We start from the raw sequence: 20726 nt of genomic DNA on the forward strand, positions 1-20726 counted from the left end.
AATATCTGTAACAGTTAGACTTGAACAGTTGTAGGTTGAAATTTGGAGGAAAACAACTCTGGGGAAGCGAGTTCCAGAGAGATGCAGTTCGGGGAATGAAAGAATTCTGATAGGCAGAAGTTCTGCAATATGGTTGAGTGACATTCCAGTCATGAGCGCTACCAGAAGCCCGTGTAGCACGAGGGAAGGCATGGAGAGGTGGCACCATGGACGCAACTTCGTCTGAGCATTTGCCAAAAAAATATCTGTAAAATAATGCAAGGGAGGCAACATTCCTTCTTACTTGCAGGGGAGGTAGTTTATATGTAATGGCAGGGTTGTTAATGATTCTAACAGCTTTATTCTGAATTTTGTCTAGTTGTCTTAATGCAACCTCTCCACAACCATTCCACAAGGGTGAGCAATATTCAAGCTGAGAGCGCACATGACTCTTATAAATTATAGCTAACTGCTCATCGGCGAAAAAGTTATGGACTCTGTACAATAATCCAAGTTTCTTTGAGGCGGTTTTAGCAAGTGATCTGACATGAGAGGTCCAGCTGAGGGCACTGTTAAGTGAGACACCAAGAATTTCAATACTTTTGGAGATGGGAATATTAGTAGCACTGAAGGTAATGTACGAATCTGGCAATATCTGTCTATTAGTAAACTGTATATATTTAGTTTTACTAGCATTAAAAGAGACAAGATTGTTTTGTCCCCATTCACAGATTGTAGATAGATCTTGATTTATGGAGATGGCTGTATTGAGTTGAGAGGTAGAGATATTAGACTTTGTAAATGGATGTCTGAGTGTGAATGAACTATGTAGTGTTGAGTCATCTGCATATGAGTGAATGGGATTGTGAGTGACAGATAAGAGATCATTAATATGAACCAGAAATAGGGTTGGCGCCAGAACTGATCCCTGCGGCACGCCGGCGTTAATTGAGTGGAAATTCGAATATACATCATCTACTTTTACTCTTATTTTCCTGTCACTAAGATAAGAAGAAATCAAAGGAACAAAAGACGTTAGTCCATAGGAAGGGAGTTTGGACAGCAGGGAACGGTGCCATACTCTGTCGAAAGCTTTAGAGATATCAAGAGCTACTGCATGAGTTTCTCCAAAAAGATCAATTGATTGATGGATGGTATGAGTTAAGAGATTGAGTATGTCATGGTGGATCTTTCGTGGCGAAAACCGTATTGTCTATCATTAATTAAGTTGTTGGATTCAAGATGTTTAACAATATGCTTATTAATTAAAGTTTCAAATACCTTACCAAGAGAAGATGTGATAGCTATTGGTCTGTAATTGGAGGGGTCAGACGAACTTCCTTTCTTCGGAACTGGGTGGATATTGGCTTCTTTCCATGAATTTGGGAATAAAGAAGTACGTATGCATAATCTGAATAATTTAGCTAGGACAGAGGCAAGTTCAGGGGAACACTTTTTCAAAACAATTGGCGGAATTCCATCTGGACCTGGAGCTTTGTTGGTAGGTAAATTGTCTAGGATGGATTTTACAAATCTTGTCTGTATTTTAAGTGGGGCAATTTCGGGAGAATCAAGTTCCAGTACTGAGACATTCTGGCTGGTATCATCTATGGTAGAGTTTCTTGCAAAGGTACTAGCAAAGATATCTGCTTTCCCACGTGGGTCATTTGTAATATTGCCATCTGAAGATTTTAGTGGGGGAATGGAAGATGACTTGTTAAAGTTATTATTGAAAGAATTAAGAGTTGACCAGAATATTCTATTGTCATTAGGGTTGTTAAGTAGTTTTGATGCTTGCTTTTGAAGAAAGTTTGATTTAGATAGATTTAATACAGCTTTTGCATGATTTCTAGCAATTTTAAATTGGGAGAGTGATTCAGGTGTTTTTGATTTTAAGTAAGAGTTATATGCTAATGACTTTTGGGCTGTTGCTCTGGCACAATTGCCATCAAACCATTTTGGAGAGTTTGATCTTTTAGTGAATTGTTGACTTGGTATGAATAAATCCATACCAGCTAGTATTAAGTCACAAATGTGGGACTGGGTAGAATTGGGATCACTAGAGAAGAAAGACTGCCATGGAACATCAGCAAGATAATTTCTAATTCCATCCCAGTCTGCCCTGTCAAAGTGCCATCGGGTCACCCTGACAGGTTCGGAATGGGGAGGTGTAGGAGGGTTAACTAATGAGGCTTTGATGAGATTGTGGTCAGAGGATCCAAGTGGTGACAGTACCTCTATCCTGTATTGATCTGGATTATTTGTCAAGAATAAGTCCAAGAGATGGGCATTATGGTCAGGATTATCAGGTATTCTGGTTGGTTGCTTTACCAACTGGGTGAGATTAAACGATTCCGCAAACAGTTCGCATTCTAGACCAGCGTCGTCAGTCCGGGCAGAATGCAATAACCATTCAACACAGTGTATGTTAAAGTCACCCAAAATGGTAATTTCATTGCCAAGGGCAAGGTCAAGGTTACTCAACTGAGTGGATATGGAATCAAATACACTGGGTTCCGAAGAAGCATTGGGGGAACGATAAACTACACAGATATATTTGGTAATGTTTTGGCAATTTAATTTATATAATGAGTAATCAAAACTGGATGAAGTGAAGTTTAAAATAGTATCAACTGCATATTGGGATTTGATATAACAACAGGTGCCGCCCTTGTTTCGAAAGTTTGTAAGGAGATGGTAACCGGGAAAACAAAATGGAGATATATCGGTAGAGAGTGAGATTTGTGGTTCTGTGAGGAAAAGGGCCAAAGGGGATATGGACTGAAGGAAAAAATGAACTGAGTTTAAATTTGTGGTAAGGCCGCGGATGTTGGTAAAGAATAAGGCCGCACCGTCACCTCTTCGCCGACGAGCATTCCCGGAAATAGCAACAGTCGCTGCTGGCACAGTCGCTTGATAGCGACCGGGAGGACCCTGTGCCTCCAGCCCTACCCTGCCGGTGGTGGCAATCCGAGATACCACCTCATTTGATTGTGAGATTGCAGCAGCCATTACTAAAGATGTGAATAGAAGGTGTGATATGTTATGCGCATGTAGTGTGGTGTAGACAGTTGAAGGTAGAGGTATCATGAGAGCATGCTGGCCTACTCTCTGTGTAAATGAATGCACTGAAAATGTTCAGAAAAGGGAGATGGTCAGGAGCAAGTCCTGAGGGCTGGTGAAACGGGAGCTCCAGCTCTCCCTGTCGCCAGCTTGCCATCAACCCCGGGAGTACTGCCCTGTTCGACTGGTGCTACAGGGGTGAAAACATACTCTCCTTGTCGGAGAGAACAACAGAGGAGGGAAGTTTCCTGTCACTGACTTTTCTCATTAGGGCCACGTCAAAATCCACTCCCCTACCTTGTATCTTTTCTATAACCCCATCCATATACAAATTGAACAGCCATGGAGACATGACACGTCCCTGTTTCAATCCAACACTCGTATAAAAAATTCACTCAGTTTACCATCCACGTGGTGGACTGATGCACCTCGATGGAAAGTGCAAGCTTGATCGCTGGAACACGGTGCACACTTTCAAGTGTGGGAGTCAATAATTACCTCCGCCAAAGAAGTTGGAGGACGTTGTGTATTCACCTTTATTTGTCTGGTTATTTGTTTGTTTGTCCAAACGATATCTCCAAACGTTCTCACTTGGGCCATGGACCAAGAAATAATTGATAAAATTTGGGGGCGGATCCAGATAAGGATTCGGATCTTATGTATCCCGCACAATATAAGTTCTCAATGAATTTCAATGAAATTTTGGGGAAGGGTGGGCCATGGGTCAAGAATGAGTTAACTAAATTTGGGGGCGGATCCGGATTCAGCATTGGCGGAGGTATGCGCTCTCTGAATGCTTTCCAGTTTAATTTATATCTTCAGACATCAGAAGACAAGAAGTTGCAGAGCATTCTGTATTACTCACATTTATATTAAACGAACACTTGCAGGGTCCCGTGACTTGCTTTCAAGTGAACAAAATTGCCATGTGTTACCAGGAATAAACTGCTGAAGGTGTTATACAGTATACATCACGAGACTGTTAATACTTGCACTATGAACACTTGCATGGTTAGCACAACTCTGTTTTCTTATTATACTTACAGCTAAAGTCATACGGTTTTATTCAGGTATGAGTTACCCATTGGAGTCCAAGTGATAATTCTGTCACCATTTACCCTTTAATGGTCGGGACAACTTTATTATTCCCCTTTAAAAAGCGCCAGGAAATTTTATTCAGCTGAGAGTGAGTCATGGGAACCTTAATGTTACTCTATACCCCTCCCCCTTGATTCAAATAGTGTTGGGTACTGTTGGTAACATTCACTTAAATCCTCCCTCGGTGGTAATATTAACTCACCTGTGGGGTAACATTGACCTAACCCTCCCGTGGTGGTAATATTTACTTAACATTCCCGTGGTGGTAATATTAACAGATTGTAATACTATTTTCCCTCTCACTTTGGTCCAGATAGTACTGAGTCTACCTATGGTGCGGGCGCGATGGCTGGACCTGGACCGAGTGATGGACCGACAACCACTATTGGACTGGCACACACAACGAACGTGGACCATTAATGCAGGTTATCTCTCTCTCTCTCTCTCTCTCTCTCTCTCTCTCTCTCTCTCTCTCTCACTGGTCTGAGGACCGAATAGTTGACTTTACTCTGTGACCCTGACCTATCCCATAACCCTTCATCCAAGTTTAGTTCAAATAAAATATAAACCTTTCGAGCTGACATTGCTTAGTGGCCGTCTACTGACTTTTCCCTGAGGCCTTGATTTTTTACTGATTGCTCTCTAAATTTAATATCTTTATTCTAGCTTTAACCTGAACCTTTCCAGAAAGTCTGGTGTACATCAGATACAAACTATTGAAACTGACCTTGCTATGTGATTTTGACCTTTTATCTATTATATAAAGAAAGGTAAAAACACTGGGCACCTCTTGGGTGATTTTCAAGTAATCTACGAAGTTTAATCCAAAAAAGATCAAATCTGTTTTAGATATTCCGTTCAGAGAGACATAGAAGCTGACCTTTGACCTTGCGTTGTGGCTTCGACCTTTGTGCTATTTTTCTAAAAACAATAGGTTACTCTCTGGTTGATCTTTAACACTTATAACAAGTCCAGTCATAATCGGCTTTAAACTATTCAATTTATTTTGTTAACCTACACACACACACACACGGGTCGAGCTTCGGCCTTGCCCTTTGCCTGATTGTTTTCAAAACTGAATCACATCATTCTTGCCTTACACTTAACCCTTCCCCCATGTCTGAGCATAATTGGGTAAAAACTGTTTAAGTTGATTTACCGAAGTCAATCACTGACCTGTTCTTGTGACACTGCCTCTTGATCTATTGTTAAAAAAAAAAAAAAAAGATTAGGCTATGCATCGTCTGTCCTACAAGCCTTTCACCGCGTTTGGTTGAAAAAGGACAGCTAGGCCTATTATCTGAGTTGTTCACACACACACACACACACACACACACACACACACACACACACACACACACACACACACACACACACCTGCTCTTTCTTTGCGAGTGTGCGTATAATAATCCGTTATTACCTGCGTCGCAATCTACCTTTTCAAAAGTAGCCCCAAAAGTCAAGTAGCTGCATTTTTACCCGTCCCCGCCTCGGAGGGGTCGGGGATGGGTATTGTTTTCACTCGGTTTATCTGTTTGTTTGTTTGTTTGTTTGTTTGTCTGTCTGTCTGTCTGTCTGCTAACAACTTTACGCGAAAACTACTGGTGCAATTTTAACTAAAATTACAGGGATGATGGGCTATGACCTTCTGATCACCTGATTTTTTGGGCCAAATTGGGCCAAGGCCCAGGCTGTAGGCCCAAAAAACGTAAAAAAAAAAAAAAAAAAAATAGTTTTTTCGCCATAACTCCTTTCAAATTCGTCATATCGACATGAAGCCAAAACCTAAAGGTGCATCTGTCCAATCTGCATCCTATAACATGCATCATTACATCAGGGAGGTCATCCCCCAGTTAGCGGTAGGAGGGTTAATGTCAGGTGGGTAGGGCCTAAAATTTCAAATGGGCATAATCAATTATCATCCGATTTACTCCAAATTTGATGTGACATTTTTGACTAGATATCCTGCTGTATTTATACGTCAGCACTAAAATGACTGCCGGGGACGGGTTTGCTGCGCCTTGGCTCAGCTTTTTTTTTATTTTTTTTTTTTTTTAGGTCGTAGCACACCTCAAGAATAGTTCAACACGACTGGTAAACCAAGGTGTCGAGAACACTGCCCTAAAATGTTGTGGACTATGGTCAGCTAACTTTAAGCCTCTACACTGGAGGTATATTTAAATTTTTTTTTTCACTTTTATTATGATGATAATTATCTGAAGACCAAAATTTTGACCTCACTCTTAAAAATCACATGACCACAAAAAACGTCAAATATATATAATAAATTATATTAACAATACAACAAACGTATCTTTTTTACCTTATCTCTATATTCCCCCACCATTTGGAATATCCAAATTTCTTTCCGGGGGGGAATTCCCCCCATTTGGGAACCCATGCTCAATGCCTAACAAGCCTCTTTAGCTCGATGTCATGCTATTTTTTTTAATAATAAATGATTTTATTCACCTGCAGCAGACATGTACTAAGGTAATGGGACAAGAAGATTTTCGGGTTTTTATGTTTTACTCCTTCTCAACATATCCAACAGAGCGAGCCTCGGCCACCATGAGTGATGTGGTGCGTGCGGAACTCCTGCGTCGTTATGGGGGCACTTACCTCGACCTTGACGCCATCACACTCCGACCCCTGCCCCTCCAACCACTGCCACATCAAACTCTCCAGATAAAAAGTAGCAGAGAGGTTACGGACAGGGTAGGACAGACAGAAAACACAGATGGTGAAATGAAAGAGAGTGGAAGTGGACAGTGGTATAGTGCCCTCCATTTCACTCTTTCCACTTCGCATTACTCCACCTCCACATCAAAACCGCTTGCCAGTGCCCCATCTGCTTCACCTAGAAACTGGCTGGCCTGGGCTGATCACCGTCTAGTCAATCTGGCAATGAGTTCATTCACCAAGGGCCACTGGTTGTTGGAGGTGAGATCTTAAGCCTTGATCACATCGTAAATTTGTACTGTTGATATTTATGCAAATTAGGTGCAGTCTCTACTCATCCCTACAACACCAGGATATATATATATATATATATATATATATATATATATATATATATATATATATGGAGCCTCTGTGGTAAAGTGTGCGTTTTCGCACACTGGAGAGCGAGGGTTCGCGCCCCGCCAGGGTAAAAAAAAACTTTGGGAGCGTTCTCCTGGCCACGTACTGCTTGGCGAACACAAGGGGTGCTGTGGTTGAACCAGTGTCGCATATTATAAAGTATGCTTGCACCCAGTCGGCTTGCGCGGGCCGATTACACTTGGTTCACAGACTACACACACATTCAAAGCCACTCCAGCACAACAATTACACTTACAAGCGCTTCTTACCCTACATACAGTCTCTACCAGACAGCCTAAGCCACTTGGTAGAGATACATTGGCTGTATCGTCCCCACTTCGGCTGGGATAGGCCGGTCCTGCATTGGACACACAAACGGCTGATGATGATGATATATATACAGTATATATATATATATATATATATATAGTTTTAGCTACTGCCAGATGATTATTCATTTATTTATTCAGATAAGAAACAGCTTTCTTCACTTCTTCAGCACCAGGATATTATATCTATTTATCTATCTATCAACCTATTTATATCTATCTATCAATCCATCATCCAATCCTAAGTCTCCCCATAGAGGAGCGTAGGAATCCGGGGGTAGGCAAGTTGGTCCTGACATTTAAGATGATAGCGACAAGCCTCACTCATCCCTGAGTGGCATTACGTGAGCATTAAACCCCAACCACCTCTTTGATATAAACCTACACAGGCTCAATCCGATTGGAGCCCCTCAATTGGCTACCCATTAAACCACCAGGCGCCATGATTATATGGGTACCACCCAGCGTAGTAAATGTTTTCCTGGTGTACAGGAAACATTTCTATCTATCTATTTGTCTATCTAATTATCTATATTTATTTTGTCTACTGCAAGATGATTTTTGTTCAGATTTTTATTCAGAATTTCTGTTCACCATCAGTAGCAAGACCCCTTTTTGGTATTTTATTCCTATTATCGTCAGACGGTTTTCTTAAGTGAACGCCTTTGTTAGTGGTGGATATTTATTTCTTTATTGTAATGGCCAGTTTGTCATGCCTGATATTGACAAACAGCTCTACCATTCATGCTCAAGTTGTGTTTCCGTGTCTTGAAAGACAATGAGACGTGGAGCTGAGGAACGCCACTTTTTGGTAATGCAGAAATTAATGATCACTCCCTCCAAGTGCTTCAGACACGGGTATAGGTTTGAACCCCTTTTGGAGTGTATAGTGACAAAGTCCATGTGGTGAATGCGTTGAGTGGCTGTGTTTGTGAATAAGAGAGTCTTATATGTGTTTTTGTGTTGCCATTTATGAGGCTACAACCGGTCGCAATCTACGGTATCCTGGGACCGCGACTGGTAGAAAAATGTCTTGACAGGTCAAAGATCGGCCAAAATTGGCAGCATGAAAACACGACTTATGTCATCGTGGGAACTTTGACAGGGTGCGAACATGTGATACTCTGACGGGGTGCGAACATGTGAGAGCACATGAAAGGACAGCGTTTTCTTATATGTCCACCCCATGGAGGGATCGAATTTAGGTCAGGAGGATTGAAAGGCATATGTTCTGCCCACCCCATCTCCGAAGGCTTCAACGAAGTAGATAAGTTGTGGGGACGGTTCATAACAGGCTTCAAGTAATGAGATCTGCAGTTCAAGGAGGGCCCGAATCTGTCTTGTTGTGCTCGTCTTTCTGCTCATTAATATTCCTGTACGGGTATATGGATGATCTCAGTAACCTAATGCCAACCTGCAGCAGCCATGTCATTAGCACTAGTAACACACTGATTGCTCGAATGGGCAGAATGAAATGCGAGATTACCCTTAAAATTTAATCATGTTAAGCGTGTTCCTCATCCTTTTATCTGGAAGAATTTTGTGGAACATTTAACTTCTAAGTGTGACCTGGATTTAAAAACCATTTCGTCTCTTCTTTTGTGTGGATCGTTTAACCTATGTGGGGAAGCAGAGAATCTCGAAATTTAAAATGAATGAGGAATGAATATGTTACTCATTTCAGTATATATATATATATATATATATATATATATATATATATATATATATATATATATATATATATATATATATATATATATATATATATATATATATATATATATATATATATGTGTGTGTACACGTATACAGTATATACGCAAGCGAGAGAGCGATGCAAGAAATCAACAACACTTAAATTGTAAGGGTGTGTGTGGGAGTGTAAACTGGGACACCCTCTAATGGTGCAGTCCTGTGGAATGATTGAACTTAGATATGAACTATACCTTGCGAAATCCTCATGAAAAAATTAATATGGCCACATGAATTAATTTCTCAAAAATTACCAGAATTATTATTTTAAAACATGCGACAAGTATTCTTAAATTTGCCACAGTGCTGAAGCTACTGATATTGCGAATTTTCAAGCAGTTAATTCGATTAGGCATCCATAAAACATAGGATTTGCTATCTGAATGATGAAAAGTGGTTAGAAATGACAGTTTTAAAAAGTATTTTGCGTGGCTGACTTCATTTGGTGCTGTTTGGTACCGTCACTGCCACACACTAAGTGCACAAGTTGGAGCCTTGGTGCGAATCACAAGAATGTCGTGACTTTCTTAGTTTATTTCTTTGGAAAGCTGACAACAAAGCTAAAATCATTCCAACCAAAGCAAAAAGTGAAATGACACGTGGAAAGTGGCGATTTTGAATTATATTTGTATTTAAGACAATTTTCATTATGGTACATTACTCGATTCGAGCAAGGTCCATTTGCTCGAACACGTTCCGCATTGTAGTATGGACGCCTGATGCTCAGTTTTCTGTCATAATGCCACGAAAAAGTCGGTATTTTTCCTCGGCCACAGAAAAAATGAAAATAAGTGTACTGTACTACTTAGCATCTCACATTAAAAACCTACGTCGCCTGTGTGTCGTCACAGCAGCCGATTTCAAACACTGAGATGGCTTGTCCAGGAAATATACTGATCCTTGCTACAACACTGCACCGTTTTGCGTCACTGGACACCTTGGATTTACACGCACTGTCATATGGCTACCCAGAAAAAAGAAGACTCGAAGGTCACTGGATTGTTTATTTTTGAAATGTTTGGGCGACATGCAATGCTTTTCTGACAAGTTTGGCACAGTACTGTAACGCATTTTAGTAATACTGAAGTATGCTGTTTGTGTATATGATTTTTAATGGTGTATATTTGTTGCCGAAATAATTTCATACTGCAAATAATCTGTTAATGACCTTAAGTTTACTTCATATCATGCTTCAGTAACTATATTGTACAAAATTTATATCCATCTTTCTCCCTGTCGACCTGTCATCTATATCTGTCTTTCTCCATCCATCCGTCTACCTACCTGTCTGTCTGTCTATCTGTCTATCTACATCAGCATCATCAGCCATCGCAAGTCCACTGTTGAACAAAGGCCTCCCTCAACCTTCAAAAATTTCTTGAATGAGCCAATCTCTGCCAGGGATTGCATGGAAACCTCTATCTCATCTCTTCACATTCTGTCTGGCCCTTTTCTGCAACGTTAGCGATCTCTTGGAGTTCAGTCAGTCAGCCTCTTGCTCCATCGGTTATCCATCATTCTTGCTACATGGCCTGCCCACCTCCATTTCTGGTCTTTAACTTCTATTATGTCCTTGACTTTAGTCTAGGGTGGTTGGGGTTTAATGCTCAAGTAATGCCACTCAGAGATGAGTGAGGCTGGTCGCTATCATCTTCAATGTCAGGACCAACTTGCCTAGCCCCAAGTTGATCTCTACCAGTCTCTCAAAGATATTCCCAAATACTGACCTTTTCATTGCTCTTTGAGAATGGATTATTTGTTTTCCATTGATTTTGTCAGTTCCCAGGTCTCACATCCGTTCGTCATGGCAAGGATTATGCATTCGTTATATACTTTTTGGTTCATACATACTCATAAGCTACTTTTCATGATGTGTCTATGTTTACCTCAAGCTGTCCATCCAATTGTGATGAGCTTTTATCCCGTTCTTATTGTCTATCGTTAGTTTTCATATTTTCCCCAAGTAACAGTACGGCCTCCTCCACAAATTCTTTGAGAGTTTCTTCATTTATTTGGATGATACTCTTCGGTACATCTGGATTACACATCATTTTACTCCGGTTCATCTTTAGCATTACTTTGAGACTTCCATTATTTAGGTCATTTTACATTTCTTGCAATGTCTCTGCTGTTTTTGAAATTAGGACAGTGTCATCTGCAAATCTTAAATGGTTTTCTCCATCTATGTTTACTCTTTTGTTCTCCCATTCTTGCGTTCCGAAAATGCATTCCAGGCATGGTGTAAATAATTTTGGTGAAATTTTATATCTCCCTGACGTACGCCTCTGCCAATCTTATTATTTTTTTAAAGTTTTAACGTAACTCTTGTAGTTCCGTCTTTGCACATGTTTTCGAGTCGTTTCACCCCTTGTTCCAGCAATGAATTCATAATTGCTATGTGCTCCATTGAGTCAAAAGCCTTTTCGTAATCGACAAAACCTAAGCACAGTGGTTCTGTAGTTTTCTCAATTAGCTGATTCATTGTATATAGATGATCAGTAGTCGAATACCCGCTTCGGAATCCTGCCTGCTCATGAGGTTGGTTTTCATCCAAAATTGTTATTTTGTTAGTAATGACCTCAGTGAAGAATTTGTAAATAACTGATACTAAGATAATAAGTCGATAGTTACTCAGATCTTTTGAGTCACTTTCTTGTACAGCACAATAAATATTGCACAACACCATGTTTTGAGAAGTTTCTTCTTTTTTAAATACTGGATAAATAGGTGGGTGAGTCGGTTCTGAACAGCAGTTCTCAACCTTTTTCAGGTCGCGCCCCCCTTAACCCTTGTCCACATCTCCACGCCTTCCTCCCCTCCCCCATTTCCTGCCATCATCTGACTTTAAATATTTATTCCAATTACTGTTATAATAATTGTTAAAGGTTCAAATGGTAGTTAACAAAGTTCAATACATGTTGAAATAGCTTTTCTGCAGTCCACTATCACCCTTTTCCGTGAATGGGGGAGGAGGGAGGGAGCAGAGTGATGACGCCAGGCTTAATGCCAAGACTCGACTGCGTCCTCTCTCCTGTACCTACCTCGTTCGATGACGAGAAGTAAGAGTCTTGTTTTGCTTTTAATAAACTTTGTAACTAAAACAAGTAAACAGAAGCAATACAGCACACAAATTTTTATACTGATGTTTTGGTGCTGATTTTGAACGCTAGGGGGCATCACAGAGAGGGGAATACAGATCAACATAGTAGAGTACTTACCTTTTTTGTGTGTATTTTGTCTTGAGAGGGAGCAGCTCGGAAAAACTGTCCTCACGGAGATTCTTGTGTATGGATATCGTTGGGGACATTGCTGGACTGAAAAAAAATAAATAAATAACACGCAACATAACACCCACCCAAAAGAGTTCATAAACACCATCAAATGCTTAAAAATACTACTACATGTTTCTAAATTCCTCTACATGGTCATAAAAACACCACACGGTCATGGTCATAAGCATCACAACTGGGCCATGGTTATAAATGCCACTGCATGTTCATAAGCCCTCACAGTACGCTCATATACACCATAATACGGTCATAACCACTATCCCCCGGTCGTAAAACATCACCCCATGGTCACAGAAACTACCACATGGTCATAAAGCATCGCAAAATATAAACACCACAACATGGTCATGGTCATGAACACCACAACTTGTCGTGCAACACTACTTGGTCATGGTCACAAATAATGCTACTTGTCAATAAACAGCATATAATAGGCATGAACATCATGGCTTTGTTATAAACACCTTCGTGGTCATGAACCGAACCACAAAGTAATAAACACCAGATTGTTGTTAACACCAAAGAGTGGTCATGATCATGGTAATAAACACCATCACAAGGTCTTAAACCCCATTTCATGGGCACTAACATTATCACAAATTTACAAACACCATCACATGTTCATAAACACTGCCAAATGGTCATTAATATTACCACATACTACGTAACAACACTACACAGTCTTAGTCATAAGCACAACAACATGGTCATAGTGTTGAACACCACCAAATGGTCATGAAGTGTCTCCACTTGGTCATAAACATCTTCACATCGTTATAAAACAGCACCTCAGAGTACCTGTAGAGTCGCGCGCAGGATTTTTGAAAGGGGGAGGGGGTTAGAAAAAAACGCTATTTTTTCATAACAGAGTTTATTCACTTTATTTCATTCATTCATTCATCATCTAATCCTGTGCTGCCCTATGATGAACGTAGGAGCCCGGAGCTGGGCAAGTTGGTTCTGACATTATGAGAGTGACCAGCCTCACTCATCCCTGAGTGGCATTACGTGAGCAATAAACCCCAACCATCCCCTGAATGTAAATCTGCACAGGCTCAACTCGATTGGAGCGCCATAATTACCCACTAAACTAAGTAACGCAATACGGTAAACTTAGGTATTGTAACTGACTATATAGTACTGAAAGGGTACAAACTCTGGGTAATTTACATAATGAACTCTACAGAACCTTGGAATTGAAACAAAGAATTCGGTCGTTTACTTGACATCTTTCACCAAAAAACATATGAAGAACAAGACAAAGCACTTCTTCACTCGCAGATTTCTGACCGTAAACTAACTCGCTTTGAACAGATGTACCATTTATTTACCCTTATGAAACATTCCAGAAATTTCCGCTACGTTCTACAAATTTCCATTTTTTTCAACAGCCTTCCATAACTTTTCATTTATACCCCGGTAACAAAACATCCTAGGACCTTCGTGAAATTTCTTATTTCGTTCCTTCTTATATTTTGTAGAACTCTTTAACTATTTTCTTTTTCTCTCTCTCGTAACACTCTTAACAGGATTTACTTAATTTAATGAGCTGCATTTTAGTATTATTTTCAACAGAATTTTTCATCTTTCCAAATGGGGAAGGTTGACCCATCCCCCCCGTGTGCACGGCCTTGCCCCGGAGTCAAACATCAAAATCAACACTTGTCTGTTCGTTATCATAAGCACCAACACAGTCGTAAAAAAGCACCTAATAGTCACAAACATCAAACAAACACAAGTATGTTTGAAATCTTTTGTTTTTGTTTTTGTTATATTTCTCTTCTTGATACGAGGCACAATCCAATTTGCATTCTTTCAGTTTACAGACGTACCGACAGTTACCGACTGGTTCACATAATTAACGCCCGTCTTACAAGGCGGAGAGATTATATTTTTGCCTGCCTCTGTGTGTGTGTGTGTGTGTGTGTGTGTGTGTGTGTGTGTGTGTGTGTGTGTGTGTGTGTGTGTGTTGTGGTCCCATTGTATCTCATGAACGGCTTGAGCTATCAACATGAAACCTTCAGGGTATCAAGATATGGCCAAAATCTTGGCCGAGTTCAAAAATGGGCACTCAGGATCAACGTCAAGGTCGCCAAAATGGCTGTCGAAGGTCAACTAGTTTTTATCGTCCGCCTTTAGCAGCATTATGTCTCATGAAGTAATTGAGCTATCAACATGAAACCTTCTGGGTATCAAGATAAGGTCAAAATCTTAGACGAGTTCGAAAATGAGCACTCGGGGACAAGGTCAGGTCACCAAAATGGCTGCCAAAGATCAACTAGTTTTTATTGTCCGCCTTTAGCACTATTATTTCTCATGAACGGCTTGAGCTATCAACATGAAACCTTCAGGATTTCAAGGTATGGTCAAAATCTTGGACTTGGCCAACAGCATATTCTGGCGGGCGATTAGCATATGGCTCCCGAATGCTTTTCTTTCATTAAACATCAGTTTACTTGAAGAAACAACTATGTGAGTTACACAGATGGGAGGCTTTCACATGTGGATGTGGCAAGTGACTGGCACTTGAAATTCGTGAAATTTTAAATAAACAGTGCAACATTCAGCGGAAATTTATGTACAAACCGGGAGTGAAAATCAACGTTTTGATGTTAAACTTCATTAGCTGGGGTGACGTCCATCCTACAGCATGAGACTTCTTGACATCTTTAATTTTCTCTCAAACGATTAGATTAAAGAGAGAGAGAGAAAAAAAAGTATATAGGAAGGTGACCAGGTGACAGACAGAGAAGAAAAGAAAGAAACAGAACATCTCATTGCACCGATACAAAGAAAAATGTGCTTTGAAGACTGGAGCAGACAGAATATGATACTGAATATAAAACATTAGTTCATCGTAAAACACACATGCACACTCATTTGTTCAAACCACTCTGTATTTTCTCTTGATCCTAGCGCCTAGCGGGGCGCACCCCCTAGATTGAGAGCAGCTGGTTTTGAACTTCTGATTCTGCATCCAACAGTAAACATGCAACCATTCCACTTTCTTCTGGGGTCTTTCCTGTTTTCATACTTTTATGATTACTCCATCTGGTGTTACTTCTGGTATTTCATTTGTGTCAGCTAAGAAGTTAGCTATTCATTGTACCATTATTGATGCATACAGTTCTTTGTAAAATTCTTAAACTCTCTTCACCATCTTCCCTCTGCAGTTAATGACTTCACCACTTGTGCTTTTCAATTATATAATCTGTTGCTTTCCTAGTGCCATTTTGCTTCAGTCCTGTTGCAGATTATTTCCTTTTCTATGTATGTTTTTCTTATCTGATCCATGTTTCTCTTTCGTTTTTCTTCCTTCTGTCTCTTGTTGATATGCTTATTCAATTCTACTTTTTCTGTTTCATCTTTGTTTTCATTTTCATCTGCTTTCTTCTTTTCATGAACCCTAGAGTCGCTTTTGAATGCTTGTTTGTTTTGGTTCTATTAGCTTTCCCTGATGCCTCCCCTGAATCCCTTAACACTTTCGTTAGTCTACCGTTCAGCTCATCACTGTCTCTCTGTCTAACTATCCGTATAATGCTCTGTGACATATTTAATGGGAGTAACTGAATCCTGGGGAGAGCAAGAGGAACAGATCATGTAATTTACGCAGCAGTGAGCAGTTGTGAGCATAAATTCTGATTCAGCTCCTAACGATATGTAACGAGACAGTGGGCAATGACTTTCGAATCACAGTAATGCTATCTTCGGAGACGGACAAGCTTTTTAATATATTTAAACGTTACGAGTATAATCATCCTACTAAAAAGCAGAAATTTATTGTTGTCCACATCTGTTCGCTGTAATACATATAACAAATTCTCTCTCTCTCTCTCTCTCTCTCTCTCTGTATATATATTTGGATATAATTGGTATATCTGTCTACCTTTATTCTGTATAAATGTAAGTATGTATATATATAGATAAATACATAAATACATCTCTCTCTCTCTCTCTCTCTCTCTCTGTATATATTATCAAGAATATAGTGGTTATGTAAAGTTTGTGTTATGTTGCAGCGTGTGGTGCTGGACATCCCCAGAGTGTTCGACCCGACGGCGTGTTGCAGTGTGGGGCCGGAGCTGGTAACCCGTCACCTCACTCACTTCTGTCCTCACATCCTCACTCATCCAAATCTACATCCACTCTCACACACATCATCTCCTCAACCTGATACCTCTCCACCCCTCATCCCACCTTCCTCCTCCCCATCCCTCACCCCACTTTTTCTCCCCGCCCCTTACACCTCTCCACGCCTCACTCCACCTCAAACCTCCCTACCCCTCACCCGACCTCATACCTCCCTACCCCTCACCCCACCTCACACTTCTCAATCCCTCACCTACCTGGCTCATTCCACCCAAACCTGCCACGACGTCACTGTTTTCTCTGCTGGTCTCTTCTACCCTATCCACTATGGGTACGGGGAGGGGGAGCTCAAAAGCATCTTTCGAGAAGGTAATGGGCTGGGACACTCCTTCTTCAGTACCACCCATGCCTTCTCCCTTCACCTGTACAACTCACTCTCATCCCGCGTCTTCGTCTCGCCCTTTGGAGACTCTATCCTGAAGGAGGCTTTCAGCAGGAACTGCCCTAAAGTTTTTAAATACATGAAGGACAACGGAAGTTTCCTCTAATTCTCTCTCTCTCTCTCCATCTTGTGAAGAGCGTCTTTGACATCTAACCACCAGGAATTTCTTTCCCCACTTAGGCTAGGAATGGTCCTCTCCTCCTATGAAAGATCATACTCCCTTATATTACACTCACTCGCTCACGTCTGCCCTAAATTATTTTATGTTAACACACAGGCGTCTTATGACACTCAGATTAATGGAGAGAGTAATAAAAATTTGTTCAATTAACCACGGGTTTTCCCTTTCATACGGTATCCTGACAAACATAATCATTATCATCACTGTCACTGTCATCATAACCTTATATCTCTATCTAAATACATAGGTGAAAAAAAAAAACATCACAAATCTAGTAAAGACAGTTGACAAGAGATAACGAACGAGATAAGGGAAGAAAAACAGAGGGAGGAGAAATTATGATGAGAGAGGTACTGGTTGGTAAGTACTGTGGTCGTGGCTCTTGCCTTGCAGGTACCTGTGACAACATTTGTGAATACCACAAGACATAACTAGAAAAGCCTTCGATGTTATACCCCAACGCAAACTAATCACCAAGATATACAACACAAAAATGGAGAATAACACTAAACACTGGCTTGCCAACTGTTTGTCTGGTAGACTAGCACATATTATATTGTAGGGCATGTCATAACGAACACAAAATTTCTCTTTACGGAGTTCCACAGGATTCCGAACTCTCACCCACCATCTTCAACCTACACGTCCATGACAATCCCACATCCCAACCACCTACAAACATTGCCTCATCAGATGACATCACCATCACAACCACATTCCATAATTCAGACACAACCTGCACACTGCAACAGAACTACCTCAGCACAGTGCATATTTGGGTCAAGGACAATAGGCTGACGATCGCCCCAACAAAATCCACCACCACACTCATCATCAGTAAACATGAACACGGGTACTCTCCCTACATCAAATTATATAGTGTACATATGCTACTCACACCCTCCACTAAGATCCTTGGAGTTACATGTGACACCAGACTCACCTTCAACGACAACGTAATACAATCATCAAGTGGCAGTGTACCCCCCGTACCCAATGCACTCTGGGCAAATACTGGGCCAGACTTTGGCCGACAAAAAGAAACACTCTCCTTACTCTGCAAATGATATACACTATTTGGTTAGTGATGTCAAATGTCTCCCAGACCTGGGCTCCCATCCTGTTTAATACCCACTAAAACACCCTGCAAATCATACAGAACTATACCTTTGGGATCACCACTTGCTGCACCAAAACTATTCCCACAGCACACTTACTTTCTGAAACTAAAGCTTTCCGTGTCAGAGACTACCTTGATATAAAAGGCACACAACATCATGCAGCAGCCCGTGCCATTTTCTGTTCCCACTCACTGCCCATTATCAGTTTCCTCTCGCTGCTCATTATCAGTACAAATTCACTGCTCATTATCAGTTCCCGCTCGCTGCTCATTTTCAATTACCACTCGCTACTCATTATCATTTCCCACTCACTATCTCATTATCAAATCCCACTTGCTGTTAGGATTTGCAAGTGCGAAATGAGTGCATGGGGCCTAAGGCTAATTATTCGACGGGGTTATTTTTAACTACAAAGAAACATAGAAACATACAATATATACATAAGTAGCCTAAATTCATAAACATATACATTCACTCGTTAATAAGCTATTGCCATATGTCAGAATGCACGTTTCCCATTGTATTTTCTACTTATTAAAATTTCATGAAGACAGTATGAAATGACTGTGAAGACAAAACTGTGCAGATGAGTCAGATGCCACTATGAACACCTACAGGAGAGATTCCCAACCTGCTAATGGCCAGCAATACTGAGCTCCTTGACACACTGATAGTGTTCCTTTTATCTCCCTATCTAGACGCCTTAATCCCGTAAGGAAAGACCGCAAACATATCACCATGTCTCCCCGTTCCCCACCATTTGGCTGCCTCCCGGACCTCCGACCTCCCTCTCTGACATATCTCTCATCCCTCCATCTGTGTGTGTGTCTGTCTGTCTGTCTATCTGTCTGTCTGTCTGTCTGTCTCTCTCTCTCTCACACACACACACATAAACAAAAATGTTATACATGCAAACATATTGTCATGCCCCGCCTACGCCCTCAGGCCATGCGAGTTAATCAAATGATCGTCTTTTCCTACTGATACACAGGAGTACAATGATGGTAACTGCCAACGAGGATGCTGCTAATATGGTTATGCTGATGCTTATAATTCCCCACAATAGCGGAATACAACTAGAAAACCTTAACTTTAAAGTAGCTTGCTAGAATGGAGAGTGAGAGCATTTATTGTCAATTGGTCAAAGCTTAACCTGGAAGACCCAGAAATCATGAGGTGGTGGATACATCTCAGCAAAACCCCAAATCACCATCAGTTGAGTGTTGTTTTATATGTTATTGACAAACAAATGCCGACATGAAGTCAGTGGCCTTGAGTGAGCGGCGGGCTTGGATGTAAACAAAAGCTGGTCAAACCTGCATCCATTGTATACTATTCAGATACTCTTGAAAATATTTGAGTATTTCTTCTGGATTGATATTATTATAATATATGATGATTAAGCAAAAAAATGAGCATTTCAGTCTGTGTTATTAGTTATGGTATTAGCACTGATTTCACCCCGAGTATTGTTGGAAGTCTTTCGGCTCGAGACGGACACGCTCGTCTGCAAATTTTTCCGAAATAATCGCCCAGAAAACGTGCGAATTTCCTTATACAGAGAAAAACAGCAACTCCGGAGGCAAGAATTGCTGGAAAATGTCCCGTGTGACCATAGCTTTACCCCCGCAGTAACTGCCTCAGCTAGCTCAAACATCCTTTCTGATCCACTATGGCTAGTTTTTCAAAGTATGGGTCGTAATACTGTACTTGGTAATACCCAGAGGTAGTGCAGCATCTGACCGTGGCGGAGGGTGATTTTGGTCGAGAACAAGGGATGCTAAGAAGATCCGTAAGTTTTGGTGAAGTCAGGATATTAGGTGGCGAGTCTGGTAGGCGCTTATTGTGCTACACAAGTTAACTATGGAAGAATGAACATAGTGATGGTTTTCTGGTCAACAGATGCTCCGGGAAAACAGTAAAGAATTATTCAGTATATAAGAAAGAGCAGCAGTCCTAATAACACTTGTGAACACGACATGTCCTAGTGCCAATATCAGCTTGTGATGAAAAATAAGAAAAAAAAAATTATGAATGTGTAGAGGTGCGTTGCATTGTTGTTGTTCATCTGAAACGTGAACTCGGAGGACTGCTGGTTTAAGATGCCCTTTTCCTGGAGTCCACTAACCTCTTTTGAAAGGATAGGGAAGTAGCTGAGGGATGTTTAACTAGGCAGTTGATCTACTCAGTTTGTTAGTGCCACCACAGGAAGGAGTCCCTCACCAGCACCACTAAAGGGGTAAAGAAGGGCTATACATAACCGCTCCAGTTCAGGAAAGCTACAGGGACGTCTTC

The 20726-nt window shown here is 40.8% G+C and overlaps 1 protein-coding gene across 1 annotated transcript in view; it reads left to right on the forward strand.

The window, feature by feature from the left end:
• LOC145401310 (lactosylceramide 4-alpha-galactosyltransferase-like) overlaps positions 1 to 17235 on the forward strand; it is a 30491-nt gene extending 13256 nt beyond the window's left edge. Inside the window, exons 3-6 of the mRNA XM_080273637.1 lie at positions 4454 to 4565; positions 6695 to 6858; positions 16618 to 16708; positions 16934 to 17235. Coding sequence (XP_080129763.1) covers positions 4454 to 4565; positions 6695 to 6858; positions 16618 to 16708; positions 16934 to 17235 — 669 coding nt within the window. The remainder of the gene's footprint in view (positions 1 to 4453; positions 4566 to 6694; positions 6859 to 16617; positions 16709 to 16933) is intronic.
• The last annotated feature ends 3491 nt before the right edge of the window (positions 17236 to 20726 follow it).

This window comes from Coenobita brevimanus, chromosome 55 (assembly GCF_032717465.1).
Source record: "Coenobita brevimanus isolate Jiangsu-jjx chromosome 55, ASM3271746v2, whole genome shotgun sequence".
NCBI classification, from domain to species: Eukaryota; Metazoa; Arthropoda; class Malacostraca; order Decapoda; family Coenobitidae; genus Coenobita; species Coenobita brevimanus.